We start from the raw sequence: 24,100 nt of genomic DNA, 5'->3' as shown, positions 1-24,100 counted from the left end.
ATTATCAAATTCGATATGAATGTATTAGTAGTCACTTGGAATATTATTAGAATATGGAAGAGCGGAACTTCTAGGTTCAGAGGTTAATTTGTTTGTTTCTGCCGAGGGAAGAAACCATCGGGAGTGTGATGAAAATTAAAGATAAACTTTTCCTTGCCGAATTTGCGTAGTTGATTGGGTTTAATGAAGTCAATTTTTACATCAAGAAAGATTTTTGCATTCGTGTGTATAATTGAATGTATTTGTGAACTTTCGTAAAAAATCTGTTTTTGAATTGTGTTGGAAAATAGGAAGCATTTCGTTATTGTTATTAATATAAAGTGAAAGTTTTTAATGTTTGCAAAATATGATAAATATAGATTTAATTGTTAAACGAATAATTTTCACTAATGTGTCCTGCTAAATTGCATAAATTATTTAAAAAGATTTTCATAATATTTTTAAAAAGCATTAAAGATTCTAAATTTTGAGGAATCAAACATATTGACAAAAGTCAGAATTTAAAAGTTAGAAAGTTAATATCCCTTAATGAACATGATTTCGAATTTTATTAAATATAATTCATCTACATTAATATAAGGTCTGAAATCTTTGATTTAACAATAACAACAACAAAATAAAATGTTATGCTTAATTAATTTCCAAATAAATTTCTTTATTAGTACTCTCTCCTCGTAACTACTCATGATGTGGATATGATATAACATGCTCGTATATTTATGGAATGGAAATTAATAATTATTGTTTCAGATATTGAGTATAATGAAATTGTAAAATCAAATAATTTGCTTAAGTATTCATTTTATATATTCGTGCAATTTTCTACTACTATGACAAATCTTTTTATTTTGGTAATAAATTACTACAGACATGTAGGATTTGCAAAGTCTTCATAGATCCACACTATTTTTTTTTCCTTCAATGACTCAGTTTCAGTTTAATCAATTAATGTTGTTTAGAAACGATAGAAATTATTGAATATCGAAGGAAGCCATGTTTCTTTTTTTCTGTTTGAAGACTAATACGGAATTAAATTTAGCAACAAAGTACATAATTATCCATATAGATAACTATGCAATTCAAATCATATCGTTTTTAAATTTTCATTTTTTCCAAAGATTTAAATTCTAAAAAGAATGAATTTGTCTTTGAAAGATCCACTTTTCAAACTACAAATCGAAAAGGCGTATATATTTTACTGCTATTTAAGACATGCATGTTGCTTTTCATGTAATATCTTCATGTAATAATTCATGATAACTTGGATATGGATATTAAGGCATTGATTTTGACAAACAGCAGAAGTAATGGGCATTTGTATAGGAATATCTAATAAGCCATCACTAGTTTTAAAACAATTACAACCTAAAAAAGAGATGCCTTCTTCGAGAAACTGATAATGGAAACTTTTCACATTCTTCATGGCAGCATGGTAGAAAACTTGGGTTTAGTCAAACTTTGATTTGACGCATATTCTTTCTACAAGTTTTCAAACATGATGCCACAATAGCTCAGCAAAAGCTTCTCTTAGGACATATAGGGGCTCATAATGCTACTTGGAAAAGGGTGTGTGTTTTGATGTAAAAGAAATTGGCAAGTTCGGAAACCATTATTTATTAAAACTTGAGAGGACAAATTACTTTATAAAGTAATTGCCAACTTGATTTAATTTTGTAGTATAAGTCAGAACTCGAAGTAATCTGCCAAAAATGTTTGTCTGTTTTTTAATTTCCTAATATAAGATTTCCTATTGCATAGAAAATCTTGTTTAGAGATTTAAAAAATATATATCACTTGATTCGTAAATACATTTTGCATTTTTTTATTCCCAAGAAATATTTACTGCTTCTGGAATACAATTTCGAAACGAAATTTTTTTATTAAGAAGTAATTATTGTAATTATTTCTACATAAAAAAATTAGCAAAAATTTCAATATTTAAATTTTGAAATATTAATTTCATAAAGAGAAGCAATTGTAATAATTTAAAAGTTTCGTGTCATTTACTTTAATGGAACAATTATTTATTCAAAAATCTAATGTCTAGACTTATGTTCCTCAATTAAATGTGCATATTTCACATATTTTAAAAGGGTTTTATACAATATTTCGGATTTTGACAAGGAAATCAGAGTTAAACTGCATATTATTTCAAAACATTGGGTAAAATTTTAGGAGGAGGTAATATAAACGAAATGAACATTTTTCGTTTTAGAATAAATGTTAAATTATAACACTAAAAGATCAGCGACGTATAAAATTCTCGTTTTTTTATAACATTGTAATGCATGTACAAACGGTGCCTGCAGAATGTTTCGTGAGCCCATCATACCACATGGTTTTGCAAGAAGGTTTACTTGAATCATTGTAGGAAATTCAATATATAGCATACTGTAATTTAAAGTGCATGAAGTGCTTATGTATCTTAGAGGGAAATTTAGAAGTTATGTTTTTCTGACGCTGGTTTGAATTTATCTCTTAGAAAAATATTTCGTATATATTATTGGTCGTTCATGTTATATATGTAGGCGATATTTTAAGCGCGTTATCTGTAAATCTTAACCAAACTTTTGTGGATTGTTTTTAATAAATTGCATCGGTATAATTGATACCATAACCTAGCTCTGATGAGAAAGCAGGTGTGACGTAGGAATTACGTGGTTTAAGACGGGTCCATTTTTATAAATTAGGCAATGGCCGTTAATCATAGTTTGTGAGATGTATCTGTGTTGTACTCCTACAAAACTCACGATCAAAGATATATTAAGGATGAGAAGCGGTAAAAAATAATTTGCGTTAATTACAGCTCTATTAGTTCTCCACAATCCCCTCTTTCTTACATACTTATCTTCCTCCCATTAAATATATTTGTCTGTTTGGGGTTTGGAGGTCAATGACCAACTCATTAAAGCCTCGCTGTTACGAATTTTGTCTGTCAAGAGGGCGAAGGAGGAATTATAGTTCGATTCCTCGTTTGAATAATCTCTGTGAATGTATATAATTACTTTCTCATGATGAATTTACAATGAATGTATTTCGTTGCTTTGTATCCATTGCTTTGTATCGTGTATCCATTACAATGAATGTATTTCGTTGCTTTGTATCCATTGCTTTGTATCGTGTATCCATTACAATGAATGTATTTCGTTGCTTTGTATCCATTGCTTTGTATCGTGTATCCATTACAATGAATGTATTTCGTTGCTTTCTGTTTGTATACCTTCTATCTACTGAAAACAGCTGATGTATTTTTTGACAAATGCTACATCAATTGAATATTTATCTGCTTTATATCGGTGATTTAAATATTCCAAAGAACAAAGTAATTAACATATATCAAGAAAATGTAACGCTTTACAGTGAACAGAAAATTATGATCCGTATTATATTAGTATACATTCGTCAAAACTGATACTTTTTTGAGAGTAAATATTGAATGTAATCACAAATGATGAATCATTGAGTTACATGGTATTTAAAGATAAAAAAGTAAAACTTCTTTCTTCACAAAATTGCGCTTTGAATATCAAAAATGTTTTTCAAAAATTTAAGCAACAGCAGAGAATAATTTCTTCCGGAATTTAAAGCCATATCTTTTCAAATACAAATTATGCAAATAAGACGATAGATTATCATGTTAAAGTTATAAATATTTATATGAAACGAATGCATTTAAAGAAGTGATATTAAATATATTTATAACTTTATCACAGTTGATTATAATACAATAAAATTAATTGTAGAAAATAATTTTATTTTGTTTAGAACGAATAATTAAAATATATTAATATAGTTACTGCATATTTTACACCCCCTCCCCGTGTATATGATGGTATATATTTATGCATTGAAAGATAACTGAGCTGTAATTTAGACTCCCCCCCCCTCTTAATAGCAAGAAATAAAGTACCTTTTAGTATCTTTGAGAAACAACAACAATAACAAGAAAAAAAACACCTTTCGGTTTTTAAATCAAAAGTATATCTTTCATGATGTTACGCATATAAATATTAATGCATTCCTTTTTATACAGAGAGAGAGAGTTTCTTTTTTTTATGATTTTTCTTTTACATTGAATTCATTTTTCATTTGATAAATACTTTAACAGTAAATAGAAAACTGAATACATTTCACGAATTTCTTTCACTAACTTATTTCCTGAAATAATTTAGAGAGAGATTCACAAAAATTTTATGCAAAAATTAATGATGTGGAATGCAATCCTTGAAAGTCCTTTCAAGGATTGAAATAGCAATCATGCAACCACCCACCCACCTTGAGACTTAAGCCCACCTGTTGCTGCTGTTGGTTGTTGGGATCGCCAGCTTCCTTCCCCCAAGAACATTTCACTGTCTGGCCATTCACTTCAATGTTATGGGTAGCCACAATGGCATGTGTGGCTGCCTCTTTGGTAGCAAATCTGAAAAATATAAAAAAAAAGTTTCACATATAAATTAAATTAATAATAAATATTTTTAAGACACCCCCCCCCTCTCTAAAAAAAAGGAAAGAAAGGCTTAGATTTGAAATTATTTCCTCTTAGTGAACTCCATCTTTACTAGTGGCGCAATCTTATTTATTAATTTAACTTTTCCGATTCGAAGCTATACGTTATTACTTTTAAACGGATCACATAACTCTCAACTGTAATCAAATGACTAGAATGAAACACGAACCAACAATTCCACAATCAACAAACTATATGTTATTACTTGTAAACGAATCACGTAATTATCAATTGTGATCAAATGACAAAAATGAAGCACGATCCAAAATTCCTCTCTAAGAACTTCTACATCACAATATAGAAGAATATCCGAATGATTTTCTGCAGATCACACCCTCATAAACGGCGGAAATTCAGTACAATAGAGTCTTGAATTCAAAAATTTTTAGTACCAAGCTCAGGCCACCGCGATTCTTACAAACATTGCTCCAAAACTTATTTTCGTTTATTAATGATTAGTCTTTCCTTCTGGAAGTGTGGTTTTAATGTCCTTTGATTGTTTTGTGTGTTGTTGTGTTTGTTGCATCCCATTTGGGTTCTATAGTGTGGTTTTAATTGTATTGATAAGTCTGTTTTGGAGTTTTTGAGATTTTAATATTTAATTGTTTTTTTTATGTGTTTCGTAAATTGTAACAGTGTTCAAGGTGTGCTAAGGATTTGATCTATTTTCCCCCTCTTTCCTGCCTGGTTGACTGGGTTAATATGGTTTCTAAAGCGGTGTTCCAAGTTCGAAACCCGATTCCAACGAAGAGCCACCGTATAAATTGTGTAGTGTCTATGCCATCCTAATGGTTTGTATGGAAGTTTGAAGGGAATGGAAGCTCAGGCGTCATCCCCGTCATCTGATTACGTTCCAAAATAGTTTCAGTATTGCATCAAAACAGAAAGTTAATATAATTAAACGAAACCTTATAGGTGGTTCAGATACTGTATCAACACTTTTTCTTTCTCTTTGCATGAGGAGTGGTAGACTTTTAACACCGATATCCTGTTTAACCTTCACTCGTCTTGAGTAGCTAACCTGCGACGTCTCTTATAACCCAGTGGGTAGTTTTATCTCTCTGTTCTTCTGAAGAAAAACTAGCATAATAACCTTTCAAGATACCCACAGGGATAACATGTCTTGTTTTCCGCTTCAGAAGTTATTATGGAAAAATAACATTTCTAATTTATTCATTTTTGTATGTGTGTGCGTGAAAATTGTCTTTTTGAAAAAATATTATAATTATCATCAAGCCTAAACCCAAATAATAATGAAGAAAATGGCTGAAAATATTTCAACAACGGGTTTGCAGAAGAAAACGGATTAAGTTAATTAAAAAAAAGCTTTCTTTATGTTTTAATTTTTAATAATTTATTCAAATCCAATAAAAACAACCGAGACATACAAATAAAAACTTAGGATATTAAACTTTTAAATCGTACACACAAAAATGAAAAAAAAATTTCAGAAGTGGATCAAAATTAAAAACATGGAAAAAAAGAAACTCCATTAAAAATCAGCTAAAGAACGATATAAAAGATGCCTCTTAATCCATTTAAGTAATTATTATATAATTGGATGTCAATATAATTCAATTTTAGTCTAACATTTGTTTATTAATTTTACTTTTTTTTACGTCATGGAGCTTTATATGTGTTAAGAATTGCTGATATTGTTAACGACACCAATTAAGTTCCAAAAAATGGCGAGGCAGGGAATTATAAGTTTTAATCTTCCAATTGTAGACCCAAAAAAATTAATAAACAGACTATTTCATGATTATTTCGGATGCTTTCTCTAGAAAATTAATTTTATTTATAGAAATGCATTCTTCATATATAAAAGAAGTTGAATTACGAAAATATAGTTTAAATTTAGTGATCAATGCTTGATTTTAATTGCATGGCACTTGAAAATTTAGAAATTTTATTGTCCTGGTTGAATTCAAATAAAAATATTACGCATATTCTTATCTATTATCTTTTAGTGAAACAACCCGAATTAATTTCTCTGGAATCAAAGACATCATCAATGGGATTTTCTTTACAGATGTTGAAAGATATTTAAAATTTGATAATAGTTTTGATGTGTGTAAATGAATGATTATTTTGTGTAAAAGTTACGCGAATGAATGCTCACTTATCTATAAATCCATAACAATAACAGACAACTGAAGCTAGGCAACAGATAGAGTTTAAATGATATTAATTAATACATATTCACATTTTTTTAAGTTCATAGTTTTTATTATTTCTCATCTGTTAAAGCATTTATCATTTTCATTAATTTAGTAAAATTATTCTTTGAGAAAGAATTTTGTTCGTCTCTATGATTGAATTGCTCTTGAATTGATAAGAATTTTCAGAGAATTTTATTTGTTCACTGTTCTTGAATTCACCTTTTTGCTTTTTCCGAAAAATCTTACATTTTGAAAAAACATTAGTATTATTTGACGATTATTTATATGGAATTACATTTTTTGCGAGTTCATTGAATTTTGGTTATTTTTAAATAAATTTTAATAAATATTGAATTATTTCTTTTGTTAAAATAATTAATGTAATGCCACTTATAAATTTCGAAGCTTTATCGTTAGAGGCTCACAGAAATGATCCCCAAAATAATGCCAACTAACAAGTACTGTTTTCTTTCATTTTAATTTTTTGATTTATTCTTTAAAATATTAAAAATCTTATATTTTGATGTAATTTTTGTGTATGAGTTTTTACTAAACTAATTTGTTTCACTTTTCATTATATTATCTCAAATATTTTGCATATTTTTGCTTAACATTTAAGGCTATATCCTTAAATATTAAAGTAATCAAGTGAAATCGACACAAGATTAAGCATGCCTTAAATTCAATACTGATAACCATGCCTTAAATTCGATACTGATGAAGCAAAACTAAGAAATAAAAAAAAACATATAGAAAAGAAAATTTATTTAATAATATATAGCAGGCGTTCTTATTTCAGTTTATTTAAAACTATTCAACCATAAAATTCCCTCAAGTCTTCTTGGAATATCATATAGCTTTTGACAGGTGTCTTTTAGAATAAACCGTTCCGGAAAATTACCAAACTCTTAAATTAACTGTCATCACACGTATTTTCTGAGACACACACACATTATTCCTGAAAGGTTCGCTCTTCCGACCTTTGCCTCATTCGAAAAAGGGTCCCTTCTGTAAAACGGCATTCCTTCAAATGTAAAGATTATTCAAGGCTCTTAATTATAAACGCAATTTCATTTCTAGACTTTGAAGAACGCCGAATTTTCTCCTTCACAGAAATTATCCACGAAATGGTGCTTCAGAATCTCCTTTGGAGCACTTCGGGGCCAATATCTGCCTGAAGTTCCCTCGAAGAAGAACCCCGTAAGCTTCTTCAGACGATTTTTTTAAACCCCTCACATCCTCTCCTTTTTCTGCTTTAAAAGAAACATCTTTTAAAACCGTTGAAAAGAATGGCGACTACTGAATTAAGCGGCAAATATTGCTCAAAGGGACGTCTACCCATCTATCTGGGTAGAGAGGGGATATCATCACCATTTAAAAGACGTATGAAAGAAGGCCGCTAGTAGAGTGAGTATTTCATCCTAGGACCATTTCAATTAAGAGGTACCCACTCTACCCACTACCCATCCCTTACTAGAGTCTCGTTTTCATTCTTTCGTTTGGATTTAAAGAGAGGGGGGGGGGTATCGAAAAGCTTGGAACTAAAGACCCCATCAGATGCGAGGGTTAATTGTCTCTCTGAAATATTCGAGGGTTAAAAACTTCAACGTTTGAATGAACGAACACATGAAACAGGATAGAAAGAGGGGCGCGTTTATAAACACGGGAGAAGGCACGTGAATTAAAAAAAAAATAGTTTAGCAAAGAGGGAAATAAAGGGGGAGGGGAGTTACGAGGGACGATGCGAAGATGCAAGCGCGGCGAATAATAGAAAAACTTCATTGGGCTAAAGCGGTATTAAACTTAATGACTTACCTAACAAAAGCATAGCCTTTATCTTTGAAAACCCTGATTTCTTGAATGGGTCCAAATGGAGTAAATGTCTTTTGCATCAGTTCCTCTGGAAAGAGAAGGGGGAGAGAGAAAGAAACATTAGATAAATTGCAGAGGCATGTTAATTGATTTTGCTGCCATTGACAACTAGATAGTGCGAAAAAAGGAAGCGGCACAGGAAAAAAATTGCATTAAAAATTACGAAATGGCATGGAAAAACATAAAGAGAAAGAAGTTGGATTTTTTATTTTTATTTTTTATTATTATTATTTTTTAGGGAGAACATGACGACGTGCTCGGTGGAAAATAAAAGCGGTCCTTTACTTTTGCTCCAGTGATTCATATCGACTTGAAATGAGATTTGTCAATTTGACGATTTTTAAAACAAAGCTATTTAATAAAGAGCAATTAAAAAAATAAAAAAAATGCTCATGAATGACCTTGAAGTTTCGTGAGTCAAAAGTGGCGCCATTTAAATGATTGCATCGTTAAAGTAGGATAAGAAACGATTAACGAGAATTCTCATTCGAGTTGGAATGAATAATTATTCAAGCAAGCAATCTTTTGAAACTTATTTATTTATTTTTATTTATTAGATTAGAGGACTTACTGTGATATTATTAGGTTAATTGAAAATGTTTCAAATTCATTCAAAATCATCTTTTTTCTAATTATTAGTATCTCATTTTAATCAATATGATTCATTCAGAGCATTTTTGAATAACTGAAAGGCGGTAGTTGTATTTTGATGGTATCCTACAAATACTAATGAGGGCGATATCCAACGATATTAAAAGCTCTAGTTAATTAAACAGCTCAAATTACAAAAATATTTAATTAAATGTAAAAAGGGCTTGTTTTTGTTTCTATACATAGTCAAGTATGGAATTATTAAAATTATCGTATATTAAGATAATGCAGGAATTAGTTAGAGACGTTTACTATTAAGAGAAATATAAATAAGCATGTTTTTTTTAATCAAATGCATAAACGTAGTTTGCTTTGCAGCTGTAAAACTTTATGTAATTCCTTCACATATTATGTTATTACAAAATTCCAAGCTATATAATACAAAATAGTACGATATCTAAAACATATATAAGGAAACGTAAGTTAGGCCTATTAGTTATTTTTATTTAATTTTATTATTTTCTAAGCTATTCTCGTCGAAATAATGTTTTTAAAATGGTTATTATAAGGGAAAGTTTGATTCCATTTATAATTCATTTACTTTTTTATACCCTGAGAAATGATTACATCTTGGAAATAGGTGAACAGACAAATCTTTTTTGATAATTATTTCACTTTAATACAGAACAATGAAAATCAAAACACTTTTGCAGTTATTTTTTTAAATGAAAAGCAATCTTGTTTTTAATGAAAAACCAAGTTGTTTTTAATTTTGAAAAAAAGTACAGGTTTTCTTTTTTTTTTACTTATTGAGAAAAAAGATCTTATAGGGAAAAAACAAACAAACATTTTTTCATTCTTACGACAAAGGGCAATTATAAGTGTTTCAAAGCATATATATTGTAACATGCGATGGTATAAAATTCGTTAAAAAACCCGAAGATGAATATTGGCATAAGATTCATGATACGTGAGAATATGAATTTTTAAGTCTGAAAAACTTAATTTTTGGACCGCTTAAAACACAGAATTAGTTTCGAAATAATAATATTTTTTAATACATTATTGAAAAAAAAGGGCATTTAAAGGCCCCGAATTGTTTCATCTGGCAAATGAACGTATGTATTTTATTGTTAAAATATGGCTTCTAGACACCTTATTTTAAAACAACTTTTTTGATTTCATATAAACAAGCTATATGTTATCTTCGAAAGGAAGTTTTCATCTGTTTGTAGTAAAAAAATTCCTTGTAGAGTTTCTTTCAATTTTTAAGAAATGTACTTATTAAAGTATATTCTACATTTTTAGAAGAAAAGATCAATCGAATGTGAAATCACGGAATTCGAATATGATGTTAAAATACATTGTTGAATCAAGTAATTGAATTTATATTCGAATAACTGCTTTAATAATGAAAAGAAATTCATTTTTTTAATAATGCACTTTTTCTCATTCATTTTTTTAAACTTAGTTGACATAAAACACTTTATTCCGTATTGTCATGTCTTACTATAGTTGCTAAGTTTCTGACAATATTTGCACTAATATAACTGCCAATGCTATTAATTCTTTAAAAATGCTGAAGATAAAAGGTAAAGTATCGTAAATTTAATGGGACACTTTAAAACTAGCTTGAACGATGGACCCTTTCTTTTTAAGTTTCCTATTGCCTAAAGTAAAACAGAGTTACCCATAAAAATTTCAGACTTTTGTGCTGGAAGTTTTTTTATAGTATGAATAATTAATAGCGGACACAGTTGACTAAGGTATTGTACTGCAGTTACTAATTAATCTGACTTTTTTTAATGCTTGAAAAACATAATATTTTTTTATTGTTAATGAAAATGAATGTAAAATACTGATCTGTCTGGAATGTCAAATACGGTATTACATCCAAAAATCTTATAAAGTTGTTATAATTAAGAAACTTTCATCTGCTTACTAATAATATTTCATTGATGAAAATATATATTGAAATATAGGTTGATAATTAAATTTATCAACGTATATTTTAACCCTTTAAAGGGCCCTTTTTTTCTAGTCATATTATGTTAAAATATTTTCAGGCTTGAAATTAAAATAAGAAAAGGGATTCATTTAACTTATTAGATAAATTTAATTTGATTAATTAATTAATTTGGTTAATTAATAATTAAGTAACAAATCAAGACACATCATTTTGTCTTAGATAAAGAATTGAAGTTTAGGAAGAAACAATTTGTACTAGGTTCATGAGAAATATGATCGTAAAAAATTTAAACAAGTACGGTTTTTTCATATGTGTATGTACAGGAAAGTTTTCAAAATGCATTTGGTCACTTTCTAATAATAACCTAAACAATCATTTGACTACAAGGAGTAAACCACTAATATAACAAAAGAGCTAAAAATTTTTAAGGGGGTTACTAAAAAAAGTGAAACTGTTATTTTTTTCAGTTCATGCTAATTTTAATGCTGCAAAATAACAATATTTTGTTTACCGAAAACAGTGGAATTCTCTTTCTTCTTAAGAATTTCTGTAGGATTCTTAAATGATTGATACATTTTTTATACTTTTTTCTTCTCATTTTAATATTGCATTTTCAGTTTACTTATAGGTAGAATCCCATATTCCACAATCACCAAGTACGGAATGTAAATTACATTTAAGCTCAGGGACACGGTTTCCACTGTTATTAAATTGAATATCTGGTATTTCTGTTTTAAAATTTTCTCCGGAGTTTTGGAAAATGACATAACCTCTAATTTATTTCACACAAATTAAAACACATTTTGCAACTAAGCAGGTTGCCGCAGACACAAGGAGGGATACCAATCAAGGAAAAGGTTGCCTTTCTAATTAAGCTCAAAGATAATGGAATACAATAATTTCGAATCCCTATAATTAAATGTACGAACTCAGAGCAAAATAGTTACAAGAGTATAAAGGTTAATCGTCGTTTCCGGCGGCGGTTATCCCAACACAAAAACAGCGACCGTGCTTGCGCATACAATTGCTTGATTCTCGACGGATCATTAGATCCACGTATTTGCCTAATTCGACTCACCAACCAAATCAAGTGCTTGACTGCCGCTAAGATCATTTCCGTAACCAAACACTTTGACGATCGTGTCCAGAATAGCGAAGCAGTTGAAATGTTTGTTTCGGTTTGAAATGTTTGACAGGATAGGCAATTAACTCCGTGAAGGCACGAAACGGGGCCTTAAGTCATCGCCATCAAGGCAGACCACCGTCAAACATGGACATACCGTTGTAAAGGGGATTCTAAAGATGCTTTCCGAAGTTATCATTACATGTGTTTAATTCTACGTTTTGTTCAAGCGATACTCATTAACGGCACTGGTTAATTGCCACTATTCCATCAAAGAGAATGGAGCCCCGACTTCAACTTCAGTTTCCGCTCAAGGATTTTATGTCCAGTTGACTGACGACACATCAAGGAGTCGTAACTATTTAGGGAAATGGACATTTTCATTGAGATACATCTGTTGCTGAGTGTTAAAATCACTATCAATAATAAAGTTAATGAGAGTCTTGAAAATTAACTCACAACCCTTTCATTGACTGCTAATGAGTATGAAATTACAGGTTGAGAAGTCTTTTATTACATTGTCTCTTCTGGTAATTCATTTTGTGGTAATCGATCGCGGAGGATTGCTTGTGTTCATATGAATGACTACTTATTTAATAAATCCTTTTTGGGAAAAGATCATTAGTAACATAGCTTTGATTATATACTTGTAGTGATGTTATTCTCCGCGTGTACGATCATAGTCTCAATTTATGGGCATTGTTTATAAATTTACTAAATCGAATTAAAGTTGTTGAGGAAAGTTCTTAAGGAAGAATGAAGTTGTTTAGAACACTGTGAATGACCATGCATCAGGCTTGCTGTGTTGTGATAAAAGCGATTAAGGAGTAGACATCTATGGTAACATAGTGTATAAGTTAAAGCCTCCAAATTTTTCAGTTAAGATTAGAAGCAATTAAGTAGTTTGAAGTAAAATTATTTACTTGAAAAGAACGATAAGGGAAACTGAATATAAGGAAAACATTTTGCTTTTTCAGTAAACGGTGAGTAGTAGACAGTAAAGTAACATTCTGCGATCTTTTGTTCGCTAGACGTGATAATGTGAAGTTTAATCTTTATTCTCCTTCTATAAATCTTTTCTCATTCAAGAAGTTACTGCAATTTGTAATTATGTGGATAATGTACTGAATCTATAAAGTTTATGTAAAAAAATCTTGAAAGTTTAAGCTTTATTCTGTTTTTAAATATGGTCATTTGATATCTAAAGACAAAGTAAATATTTTAGCTAACCTTCCCTAAATAAAGAAAGTGAACTGCATAAAATGTAATTTAATGAAATAGCTGCATTATAATAAATTCAAAGTATGTTTTACTTTACTATTAACATGCCAAGATTCGTTTCTACCAAAAGAACGCTTATGTTAATATAAATTTCTTTTGCCTTTTGGCACTAATTTAATATAATAGTTAAAACTTTTAAAATGGCTTATTTATATATCAAGCTCTCCTTGCTCAGTAAGAATAATAAACAATCTTTAAAATAATACGAAAAGATAAAAAAATATAACTTAAGAATTTATTTTAAACAGGTATTTGTTTTCAGCTTTATTTTGTTTAATGTCAGGATTGAAACACTCTTTAGAAGTTTACATAATCATTAATTGATTTCCATTTGTGATATTTATAACAAAAGCATCAACATCAGAAAAAAAATGACAATTTATATTATTTAAATGGATGGCAAACATTGAAAATTTGAATAAATTGGGAGCGTTAACTTGATCTTATAAACATAAAAACTATCTTTCTTACTTATAAAATATAGCAAAAATTAGATACGATATGTGGTTTTCGTGCATTGATATTCTGAATCGGAAATGAAAAGTTAATTTAGAATTCTGAGAATTTTTTTTTTATCACACTGAATTTTAAAAATCCAATATATCTTGTTACCATTTTTATATATTACTAGTTACAAACATTTTGATAAAAGAGTAAATCAGAATTTTACTTTCGTATTCAGTCCCTTAATATATTTAAATATGGTACTCGAACAATTTGATATGAGAAAATTGATAATGACAAATGAATCAGGAATAGAATTTAATGAAAATTTTATTCCAATAAGGCATCAATGAATATAGGGAGATATTTTTAAGAGTTTATTACTCTTTAGAAGCTAAGACAATCAATTTTTAAACGAATGGAAAATTGCATGGCATAGAAAATTTCGATTCTGTATTTTCTTTCCTTTAAATTAGAGATCACATGATTAGAGATACTGAATTCATGAATCCTCATTGCATATTTTTGTACTTCTTTTGTAGCATTCTATTATGTTAGATTTGATATATAATATTTTTTACTCCTCTACTGTATGCCTTTCAAGTTTCGGTTGCTTTATTATTTCTTACTGAAAATATAATTAAGAAAACATTCTGCAATGGAAATTTCCAATTATATTGATTCGCATATAATTGATTCAGACTACCATTTATCTATTTGAAATTAATTTCCATCCATTTCTTATCCGAAATATCCATTTTTAATGCCGCATTTCTTAACCGCTTAAAAGTGAACAACAAATTTTGATGAGTCATACGGCTTCCAAAATTTAATAACTTTGAGAAAAAACAGAATTAAAAAATTCTTAAGTACTTGGTGGCTTGTATGAATTGTTCGAATCTTTTTCAAAACAAGATTTATGAATTTGTTTGTTTAGATTGACGTCCCGTTTTGAATCAACACTAAGACTAGTTTTGCCTCTCAATTTTAAACATATTCTATCGACAACAATGATGCTGTCCGTTAATCCGACGTGCCAACTATCTGTTTCGACTTTTTAGATTGCAGCAGTGGAAGGAAGTTTGGCCTTGAAGGAGTTTAATGTGATTTGTCCGTGACCTTCGAGAATCGGAGGTCACGTTCCATTCCGCTCACATGGTGTAATTTTGGTAATGTCGGTTCTCGAATCTATAACTTTCTAGTTTCGAACCCGATGCTTTGTTACTTACTTACTTTGTTACTCTAAATGTTTCTGAAACCTATTTGTTTTGAAATCCAAGCGTATTGATTTTGTGTCGCTAATTATTTTTCTTCTTTCAACTTTTTTCAGCACTATTTATCCTTCAGATAATGTAACAGCTGCCATATTATCGCCCCCCCCCGCTATCGTATAAATAAATGTTAAACTGTGAGAAGTGATTTACTTTAACAAACAGAATTTATTTTTTTATCCCCTTCACTGATCTAAAACTATGAAGAGATGAATGTCATTAAGTAGTTTTATAGTCATTAAGTTGTTTTGAAATAATTTGAATCAAATATGCTAGAATTTTCTATTAACACAGTTTTTATAAGTGCAAAATGAATTAGTGCGCAAATTGATTGCAGTATTTTAATTATCTAGTATTTTTTAAGAGCAAGTAATTATATTATTGTAAAATCTCGGAATCAGGAATCCTAACCCTTAGATTCGAAATCCACTTTCAATATATTCCACACTTTTTATGCACATTAAAATTTGACGCCATGCATAAAAAATCCTTGCAGTTATTATGGTGTGGAATTTTGGAGACCAGTTCAAATATTTCCCTCGTCGTATGAAATGAGTCAAAATCACGAGTCCAATCTCAAAATAATCCTTATCCAGCTTTAAAACTGGACTTTAAGTAAGCATATCTATTCAGGGCGCAGTTTTTTTTTTTTTTTTAACTATTTTTGATTCTGGCGTCCAAAAGTTAAACTCGAACTGAAAACTTTGGCGTTTAAAAACCGTTGGATCAACATTAATGAGTATCAATTATTATAGGTCCTGTTATGCTAGATATAACAGATTATGGACAAAGAGCAAATACATCAAAAATGCTTGATTTGCGATTCATATAAGGATAATTTGCAATTAGTTATACTATTTCCCTTATTGAATAAAAATAATGCAAGTGGTATTTTATACTGCATTTTAAAACTTTTAATTGTGTATTTATTCCTTATTCATGTTTTATTGATTATTTTTTTAATTAAAATCAATAAAATAATTGAAGGTACTGAATCTGAATTTGTTGACTAATAACACTAGTAAGGTGTGAATTTGATTAATTATGATTTAATTTCTTTTGATTAACATGCGTATTTTATAACTTGCTTATCTTTATCAAAACAATAATTTCTCTGAATAAACAAAAACTTTTGCGTGAAATCAGATAAACTTCATGTTTGGAAATCATGTGCGTAAAACTAAATTTTATTCCATAAATCTATTGCAATCTCGTGATCCTGTTAAAAATGAAGTTAAACACGAAGAAGGACTTGAAATGTTGTTTAATATCTTTATTTAAATTATTTACCAGTTTGATAAATGTAGAGATTATTTTTTTTAATACGGAAATATGCTTTTTTATTAATTGATCTCACTTTCTTGAACACTATAAGGTATTGCATATTAATTTCTTTATATAAAAGGTAAATGTCTCATATTTCTTTTCTATATAAAGTAAAGAAAAGGCAAAATTACTTTCTTTCATTAATATTATATCCGAATTTTTTTAAATTTTTGATTCCCGTGATGCAGATAAATTAATTTTTGTGGGAAAATTTCATTACAAACTATGTTTTCTTTCATTTATCTAGTATAACTTTTAAACACTACAATACGACTTTCCGTATACCTAAGATTATCTATGTTCTTCCAAAAGTAAAATGAAAAAGAAGTTAATTTCGAAAAGATTTCAATCATTGGCTTTATATCCTTTTCTTTCTTTAATCCGTATGATGAAGGTTGAATAAGTAATTTTTGAAAGAAAAACGTTAATAACAAAATATATTTATTTATTAATCTAAGAATTCGTATTTTGGGAGTACCGAAAATGAGCAGTTCAATAGATGAGTTTACACAGTCAAGAATAAAAATCCAAAAGAACTACGCATAAGTAAATAAAATTAAAAAGAAAACACTAGAGAAAGAGGAAAAAAAAATCGACCAAAATGTTAGCATGATAAAATGAAAGTAAAAGAAAAAAAAACCTAATAAAAAATCAACATTTTTATTCCGACAAGAACGAGGTACTGAAAACAGTTTTTTTCCCTTTCGTTTTTTTTTCTACCATTCTCCGAAATTTGACGTAACGCATTGGAAACATGTTTTATTTTATCATGTTGCCTTTTTATTCAAAACATAGTTTAGGTTCTTCCAAGAATAATTAAATTTTGAAAGAAATTTTTTTATTCTTCCTGAAATTTTACTTTAGCAAGCCTCCCATGCATAAGATACAAGTTAACAAGCTTGTATAGGTAAAATTTTCAAAATTACGAACGGATGTGATAAAACTATGAATAAGATAAGCATTCTGGACAAACTTTTAAAATCCCTTGTTCTGTAGTATTAAAAATTGTCTTAATTTTAATTAGGGTTCTAGTAATTAATTTTTATGTGTTATTAATGCTGATCATAAAATACTAATGGAGGATTATAGATCAAGTTTGCCATCTTTTTATTTTACTATACATTAGAATATTTTTATATTTTTCTTCAATGAAGGAGTAAAGTTTGCACTCCCCCAAACCAAAGTCTTAATTTTAAAAGAGTCTGTTTTAAAATAAGTTACCACACTTCGTTAAAGAACATATGTGTAAATGAGTATATGGTATTGAGAACCAAAGTGGTTAAACTCATAATTTTCACTCAAATTGAATTAGGCAAAATACTATTTAAAAATTGAACCGAATCATTTAATTAAATGCCGCTATGTAGTACAGGCCATTTAAAACTCCTTTGATCCACTCTAGTTTCGAAAGAAACATGTTATGCCTAGTTTGGCTGAGCCATAGGCTAGTTTAGGAGATTTTTTTTTTTCGGTTCACTGTGAAAAAGTTGATGCTCGGTATCAAGAGTTCACCATATTTCTTTTTAGACTTTTTAATCAAAGTTTTGAGTTTTTTAAAGTTGCTCGAAATTTTGATTTCAAGGGGGTAGGCAACAAGCTTTATATCGAACGAAAAAAAAAAACAGCTTTAATAAACAAGTATAATTGACAAAAACGGTTGAAATGTAAGGTGTTTGCATTAAAAGACACAGATTTCAGCAAATATGTTATTTCAAGACTATTTTGTTGCTTTTAAAATAATTAGATCCCACTGACAAGGGTGGCTGTTACACATTGTCAAGCCTGTAAATTGTCATTGTCAAGTCAAGTAAATAAAAATTAGATATGGTTAAAATGAATAAACCAAGCCTTGTGATAATTTTTGGAATAAATACTGACCAGTTATCAGAGAATACTTCATTTTCATCTTTAAAAGAAATGCAAGGATCATTTAAATTCCTTTAAATCTAAAAATTAAACAATTTTTTTTATTTGGAATAAAATTGAAAAAATAAAACCCCCAAATATTTAAAACATTATAAATGGTAATTCTGGTTTTGAAAAATGAATATATATCTGAATATTTCATATATGTTTTATTTCATTGCACGGGAAATAAATGAATCATCATAATTAAATGAGAGTTATATCACATACAATATCTTATACAGAAAAATTATTATTAGGTTATGAGTACTGACTTGTAGGCTGTTCAATTGCTTCGAAAAGAAAATTTTGAATTCAAAGGTTGATATAATGATGGTTAGATTAGTTGCTTCACATATGAGCAACTTGGAATTATTTTATTAGTTTCTTAAAATCAGTATTATAAACAATGCTAGTGAATATTGCAGCGTACATTTTATTCTGGTATAATAATAATTGTGCTACTTAAAAATAACTAATATGAAACTATAATCTCATGTTCACTAATGTTTACTTGCATTCGCTTCTCAATTTATAAAGCCAATATAAAAAGAAAAACTGCACATTTATGAGGTCAAAAGTAATTTCGAAACACCGACTTAGAAAATAGGCTTTGTCTGGAAGCTAACATTATTGTCAATTGGATCTAAAACTCGTAACGAAAATAAAATATTCTTTAGAAGTTTTCTGTTAGTCGCATGCAGTGTCTTCTAACACAGACACCTTATATTTGATGAGTTGTTATCTATCAGATTTGTTTATTAGAGGTCTTTCTATTCTTATCGCTTATTCTCATCGCTTAATATCTGTTCTCTTTAAGTTGAAACTTTAAACCACTTGCTGTACCTCATAATTCTGAACAAAAATAAATTTTTAGAAAAATCAAAGGGCTACTGGTATTGGGTGGCAAAAAGTTTTTTTGTTGGCCCCGTTTCAGAGTAAGAAATTATCTTTAGAATGCTATTTATTAGTAAGCCGTTTCAATCCACTTTATTCTCTATTTTTTTTATTTCACTTTTAAATTAACACTTTAAAAAAATTCTTATAGCGATGCGTTTTTTCGATAGAGTGTTGTTTAATCTGGACTTATAATTGATTTGTTTTTTTCATTCAGTGATTCAGTTATTAGTAAATTTAAACAGGGATTTAATTAGAACAGAATTACAATGAAAACTATAAGAATATTTTTCGAAACAAAATTAAAAATTCAGCATTTTTTGATATATTTTCCTAAACATCAAACAAATTTAAGAAATATTACTGCAATAAAAATAGCTTAAATTTCTGTCTGTTAAAGTAAATACAAAATATCACAAATGAGGATTCGGTAAAGGTAATAATGAGGATTGAATTTTGTTATTTATTCTACAGTGAAAATTCAAGGGAGAAGAAACTTGTTAATAGTTATCAAGCATGGTCATTGCTGTGAAAGGGCTGTAATTACCATTGAGATTTATTATATTGTTTACAGTCGGACATTAATCAATTTTTTTAATTTCAAAATGCTGTGTGCCATTATATAAAAAAATAACAATGTACAAAAATTGTTTTTCTTTTTTTAAGATATAACTTACAGTTAAGCTATGGCCACCCTGTATTTTCATTTTGACAATGAGTGAATTTATAAAGTATTTTCTAATCTATTTTTTATAAACTCCTACATATGCTTCCCGATGTTGTTAAATTAGTTTATTACTATGAAGTTTTGACACGAGAGTACCTTTCAAAATATAATTAAATTTCGTTTATCTAACGTATATATTTTTCTTTAAAAATTGTGTGAAAAATTTGTTTTTTAAAAAAATAGAAGTTGCTTAAGTATGGAAATAGGCCATTAAATAATATTTTTAATGGGAACATATGCTTTCATTACTTAATAATGTAAAATTTCAGTATCAGTTTGAATCCGAAAAAATTTCCTAATTTCTATGGATGCATGAAAATATTGTCTAACTCAAAATTATTTTAGCAAAAACAAGTAATTATTTTGAATTTTATAAGATTTTTTTAGTTTTGAAATGTCATTAAAAGGTTCTGAAATTGATTTTGTTTAACTATTTGAAATGATTCTTATATAATTAAAAATTTCTGTGTGAAAAATATTTGAAAAATTTCTATTTCACTATTTCTTGCAGGAAAAATGGCACTTGTCTCTATTACTGAAAACTAATATGAATGGTTTAAGAACAGGTTCAGCATTTAAATGCGCATTTAAAATACTGAGAGGTCATTATTAAATTTAAAAAGAATATTTTTCTCTGAAGAATAACTTGCATTCCTTAATTCCTTCCACTTTCCGTAAAATAATTATTGATTTTGATTACCACAAAATTTTTAATCACAGATTTTTGTTAACAATAATTTTTTTAAAGGCTAGTATTAGTACATAATAATTTTATATTGAAAATAGATTTATGCACAAGTATATTATTTCAGAGAAATTTCGATCGTTCTCAATTTCTGCTTTGATCATAGAAGATAGACATCATATTTACCAAGATTGGAAATAAGACATATAAAGGGAAAATAAAGCCACCAGGCACATATAAATACAAATATTTCTACTATTTTAATGACTCTGGAGGGAAGCCATATGACATTGTGAAAGGGACTTATTATGAATAATTTAAATGTAACATAGTTAAAATTATCACAAGACGAGTTAAAAGCAAAACACTGCATTCTGGTTTTAATTTCATTTGACGAATTTTATCTGGACAAAAATTTAAGGAAAGGAGGCCCGCAAATGTAAAATGAATAGAAATACATTATAGAAATCTATCACAAAAAGCAATATGTGTCTTTTTTTCAAGAAATAACGTTAATTATAATTAACGTTATTTATTATGACGTTAATTATAATAAATACGATACATTTTGAAATGAAACCCATGGCAACGTGATTTAATTTTAATTATCATTAATCTTATGATGCTTACTTAGCTTTAAACACGATAATGTTTATATGATATACCTCAAAATCGAGCTCGACACCTAATTATCACAAATATACCATCTCTGTCATTGATTTAAACATTTTTTAGCATACCAGAGTAACTCCAAACAAAATAAAAATCAATAAGATGGGAGCTTTTCTAGCACTGTGTCATTAATCAGCTCTTGTAGCGATAAAATACTCACTCTATCTTCAAACTGAGAGACAGAGCAGCGAAACTCACCACGGAATTAAAAGCAAGCGAGTAAGAAAGTATCTATTAAAGGTTTCCCTTTTTATACATTTTTCCGGAGAAAAACATTAAATGAAATAGACTTGAAACGTTTTTATAAAGATGTGAAATTACTGCGAAAGAGTCTAGATAGAAAATAAATAACCTTACCTTAAAATCTCAACCGGGTAATTAATGTGATTAAATTTTAGGAACGGCATCGTCAATTGGAAGTTTAGATAGAGGTAGGGAAAGAACATCGAGTAAAACATTAATTTTCTTCTTCCTAAGGAAACACGAGCGTTACGCTCTTGCATAAATTACATTTACGTATCATTAGTGAGTTTCCGTAATAAAAAACATACGCATTAATGTCTTCGAGTATGTTTCTAGTGTCACAGTAATTGTTCAGTTAAGAATTATCACTACGCGTTGGAACCACAGAGGGGAAAGCTCACATGTGATAATTTGTCTCGAATAGAATAATTCAATGTCCCAAAGATACATTAGCTAAGCACTTGATTTAAGAAATGCTATTTTGAGAGCTTCAAATTGCGTTTTATGCTTTGAGCGATTTCAGACGGAATTTAAGATGCAAATATTTAATTGGTGTAAGAAAGACTTGGCATTTATGACATTATCTATCTTTACATCAAGATTAATAATGCGCACTGTTAGGAAAAAAATGGTTAGCAGCGCTCTTTCTTCGGGGGAATTGTGTAAATTAGATTATGTTGCCTGGCAGGGTGTGTGCGGTTGTTAGCACATATTTCATGCCCTTTCATGTTGAATATTTCATGTTTTAACATTTTCTGTGAAATAGTAATGAAGAGAGTGATTTTATTTATTCACTTAACGATATGTCACGTATTTTTTTATTATGTTACCGTATTCACAGCAGCTTTTAGGGATAAGAGAGTGGTATTAAACTAACCACTGAGTGCATGAGTTAAATTATTATCGACAGAAAATTAACCATCATATTAAACTTGCATTTTTCAAATAGTTCTTTTGGAAATGATAGCTGTCAGTTTTAATGAATCCTTTTAGAGAGATATGCAAAAGAGTTTTAATACTTCTTATGATTAGAAAAGTGCCCAATTCTCAACACAAAAATTAGAAGAAAATGTTTAAGTGTCGATCATTAAGTTTGTTAATTAATGTTATAGAAATCAACTTCACGAATGCTTTGTCTGCTGAGCTATAATTTTGATGTATTTTGAAACATTTTATTTCGCACTTTAATACATTAAGCTCGTTGTGGTATAGCCCTGATATACCGCCTGATATATTTAAACCGGTCAGCATAAATGCCAGATGGCGGTCCTTATATTTAAAAGCTCCTACTCAGCAGCTACATTTATCGTATTAATCAACCAATGTTATTTTAATGGATGCCTTCAGGAATGACATAAATTTTGAATAAAATTCAAAAGGTACTTTCATTCTTTTTGTATGCATTAAAGAATTTTTGGTAAATCACACAATGAAATTAAAAACAAATAAAATTTATTAACTGATTATTGTTGCAGTAAATTAAATTTTAAATTATATTAGGTATAAATTGCATTCCTAATATTCTAGTTTCCCTTGTCGTTTTCATATTGCTTAAAAAACAAAATTATTTTTGCTAAATATAACATCATAAATATTATTCACTTAAATGGCAGTAATTGTTTGTTGATCGACCCTAGAGTTATTAAAAAATCACCTCGAGATTAGATTAATAATTTATGAATTCTGTAACATATGTTTTCTTCAGCTTACAATTATTTTGTAAAATAACAGTTTGGTCGAATTAAACGTTGAAAAAATAAAATTCGATGAAATTGTATTAGTGGTTGACTAAGTGGTTTGCAGTCCGTTTTGCAGCTAACATATGGGCTCAATATAATAGAGAATGTTTAATAAAAAAATGGTACTTTAAAAAAATTATTGGTTCAGTTGGTTAAATTCTACACTATGAGGAACACATACTGATGAAATATTTTCAGTAACGAATCAGAAATCAAGAAATGACAGTTTCTGATTCTATAGCTTATTTAATTTTGGAGAACAGGCTTAATCTTAATAGTATACACAAAATTATTTTGTTCCTTCTTAATTTATTTTTGTTTTCTGGAATTTTCCATTAAAATAATATAACGGAATGTGAATCTACGTGTATTTTCATTTATTCCAAATTTATCTTCCTTTCCAATTCTCTTTTTATTAATCAAAGTATCGAATAGTTTATTTTACTTCAAAGATACGTCTTCTACGCAGCACTGAATATCTAAATTCTTCGGATTCACTATCAACGAAATGCTTCGTAGAAATTTGAGCTTTAACCTTCTGATCGCTCAGTTAATGGCCAACACTGGAGCAGTAAGGGAGTGAGACGTCAAAGTAATTAGTTATTTGTCTTAGGCGTAGACTCTCTTTGAATTGCTAAATTTACGAAATGAAGCAAGATTCTAGGTGTTTGATTCAAAATTGATCA

General features: G+C 28.8%; 1 protein-coding gene across 5 annotated transcripts in view; it reads right to left on the bottom strand.

Annotated features, from left to right (window-relative positions):
* Positions 1 to 24,100, bottom strand: part of LOC129958594 (nucleolysin TIAR-like) — a 1,061,871-nt gene that overhangs the window by 44,052 nt on the left and 993,719 nt on the right. For 3 of the 5 annotated variants that reach the window (XM_056071175.1, XM_056071177.1, XM_056071180.1), the window contains 2 exons: positions 8,485 to 8,569; positions 4,276 to 4,420 (listed from right to left, as the gene is read on the bottom strand). In XM_056071175.1, the coding sequence (XP_055927150.1) occupies positions 4,276 to 4,420; positions 8,485 to 8,569 (230 nt within the window). The remainder of the gene's footprint in view (positions 1 to 4,275; positions 4,421 to 8,484; positions 8,570 to 24,100) is intronic. The other 2 variants (XM_056071176.1, XM_056071179.1) reach the window with 1 other exon arrangement.

The sequence above is a fragment of the Argiope bruennichi genome, chromosome X1 (genome assembly GCF_947563725.1).
Source record: "Argiope bruennichi chromosome X1, qqArgBrue1.1, whole genome shotgun sequence".
NCBI classification, from domain to species: domain Eukaryota; kingdom Metazoa; phylum Arthropoda; class Arachnida; order Araneae; family Araneidae; genus Argiope; species Argiope bruennichi.
The sequence above is the reverse complement of the archived record's forward strand: the minus strand, read 5'-3'. Positions and strand labels throughout refer to the sequence as shown.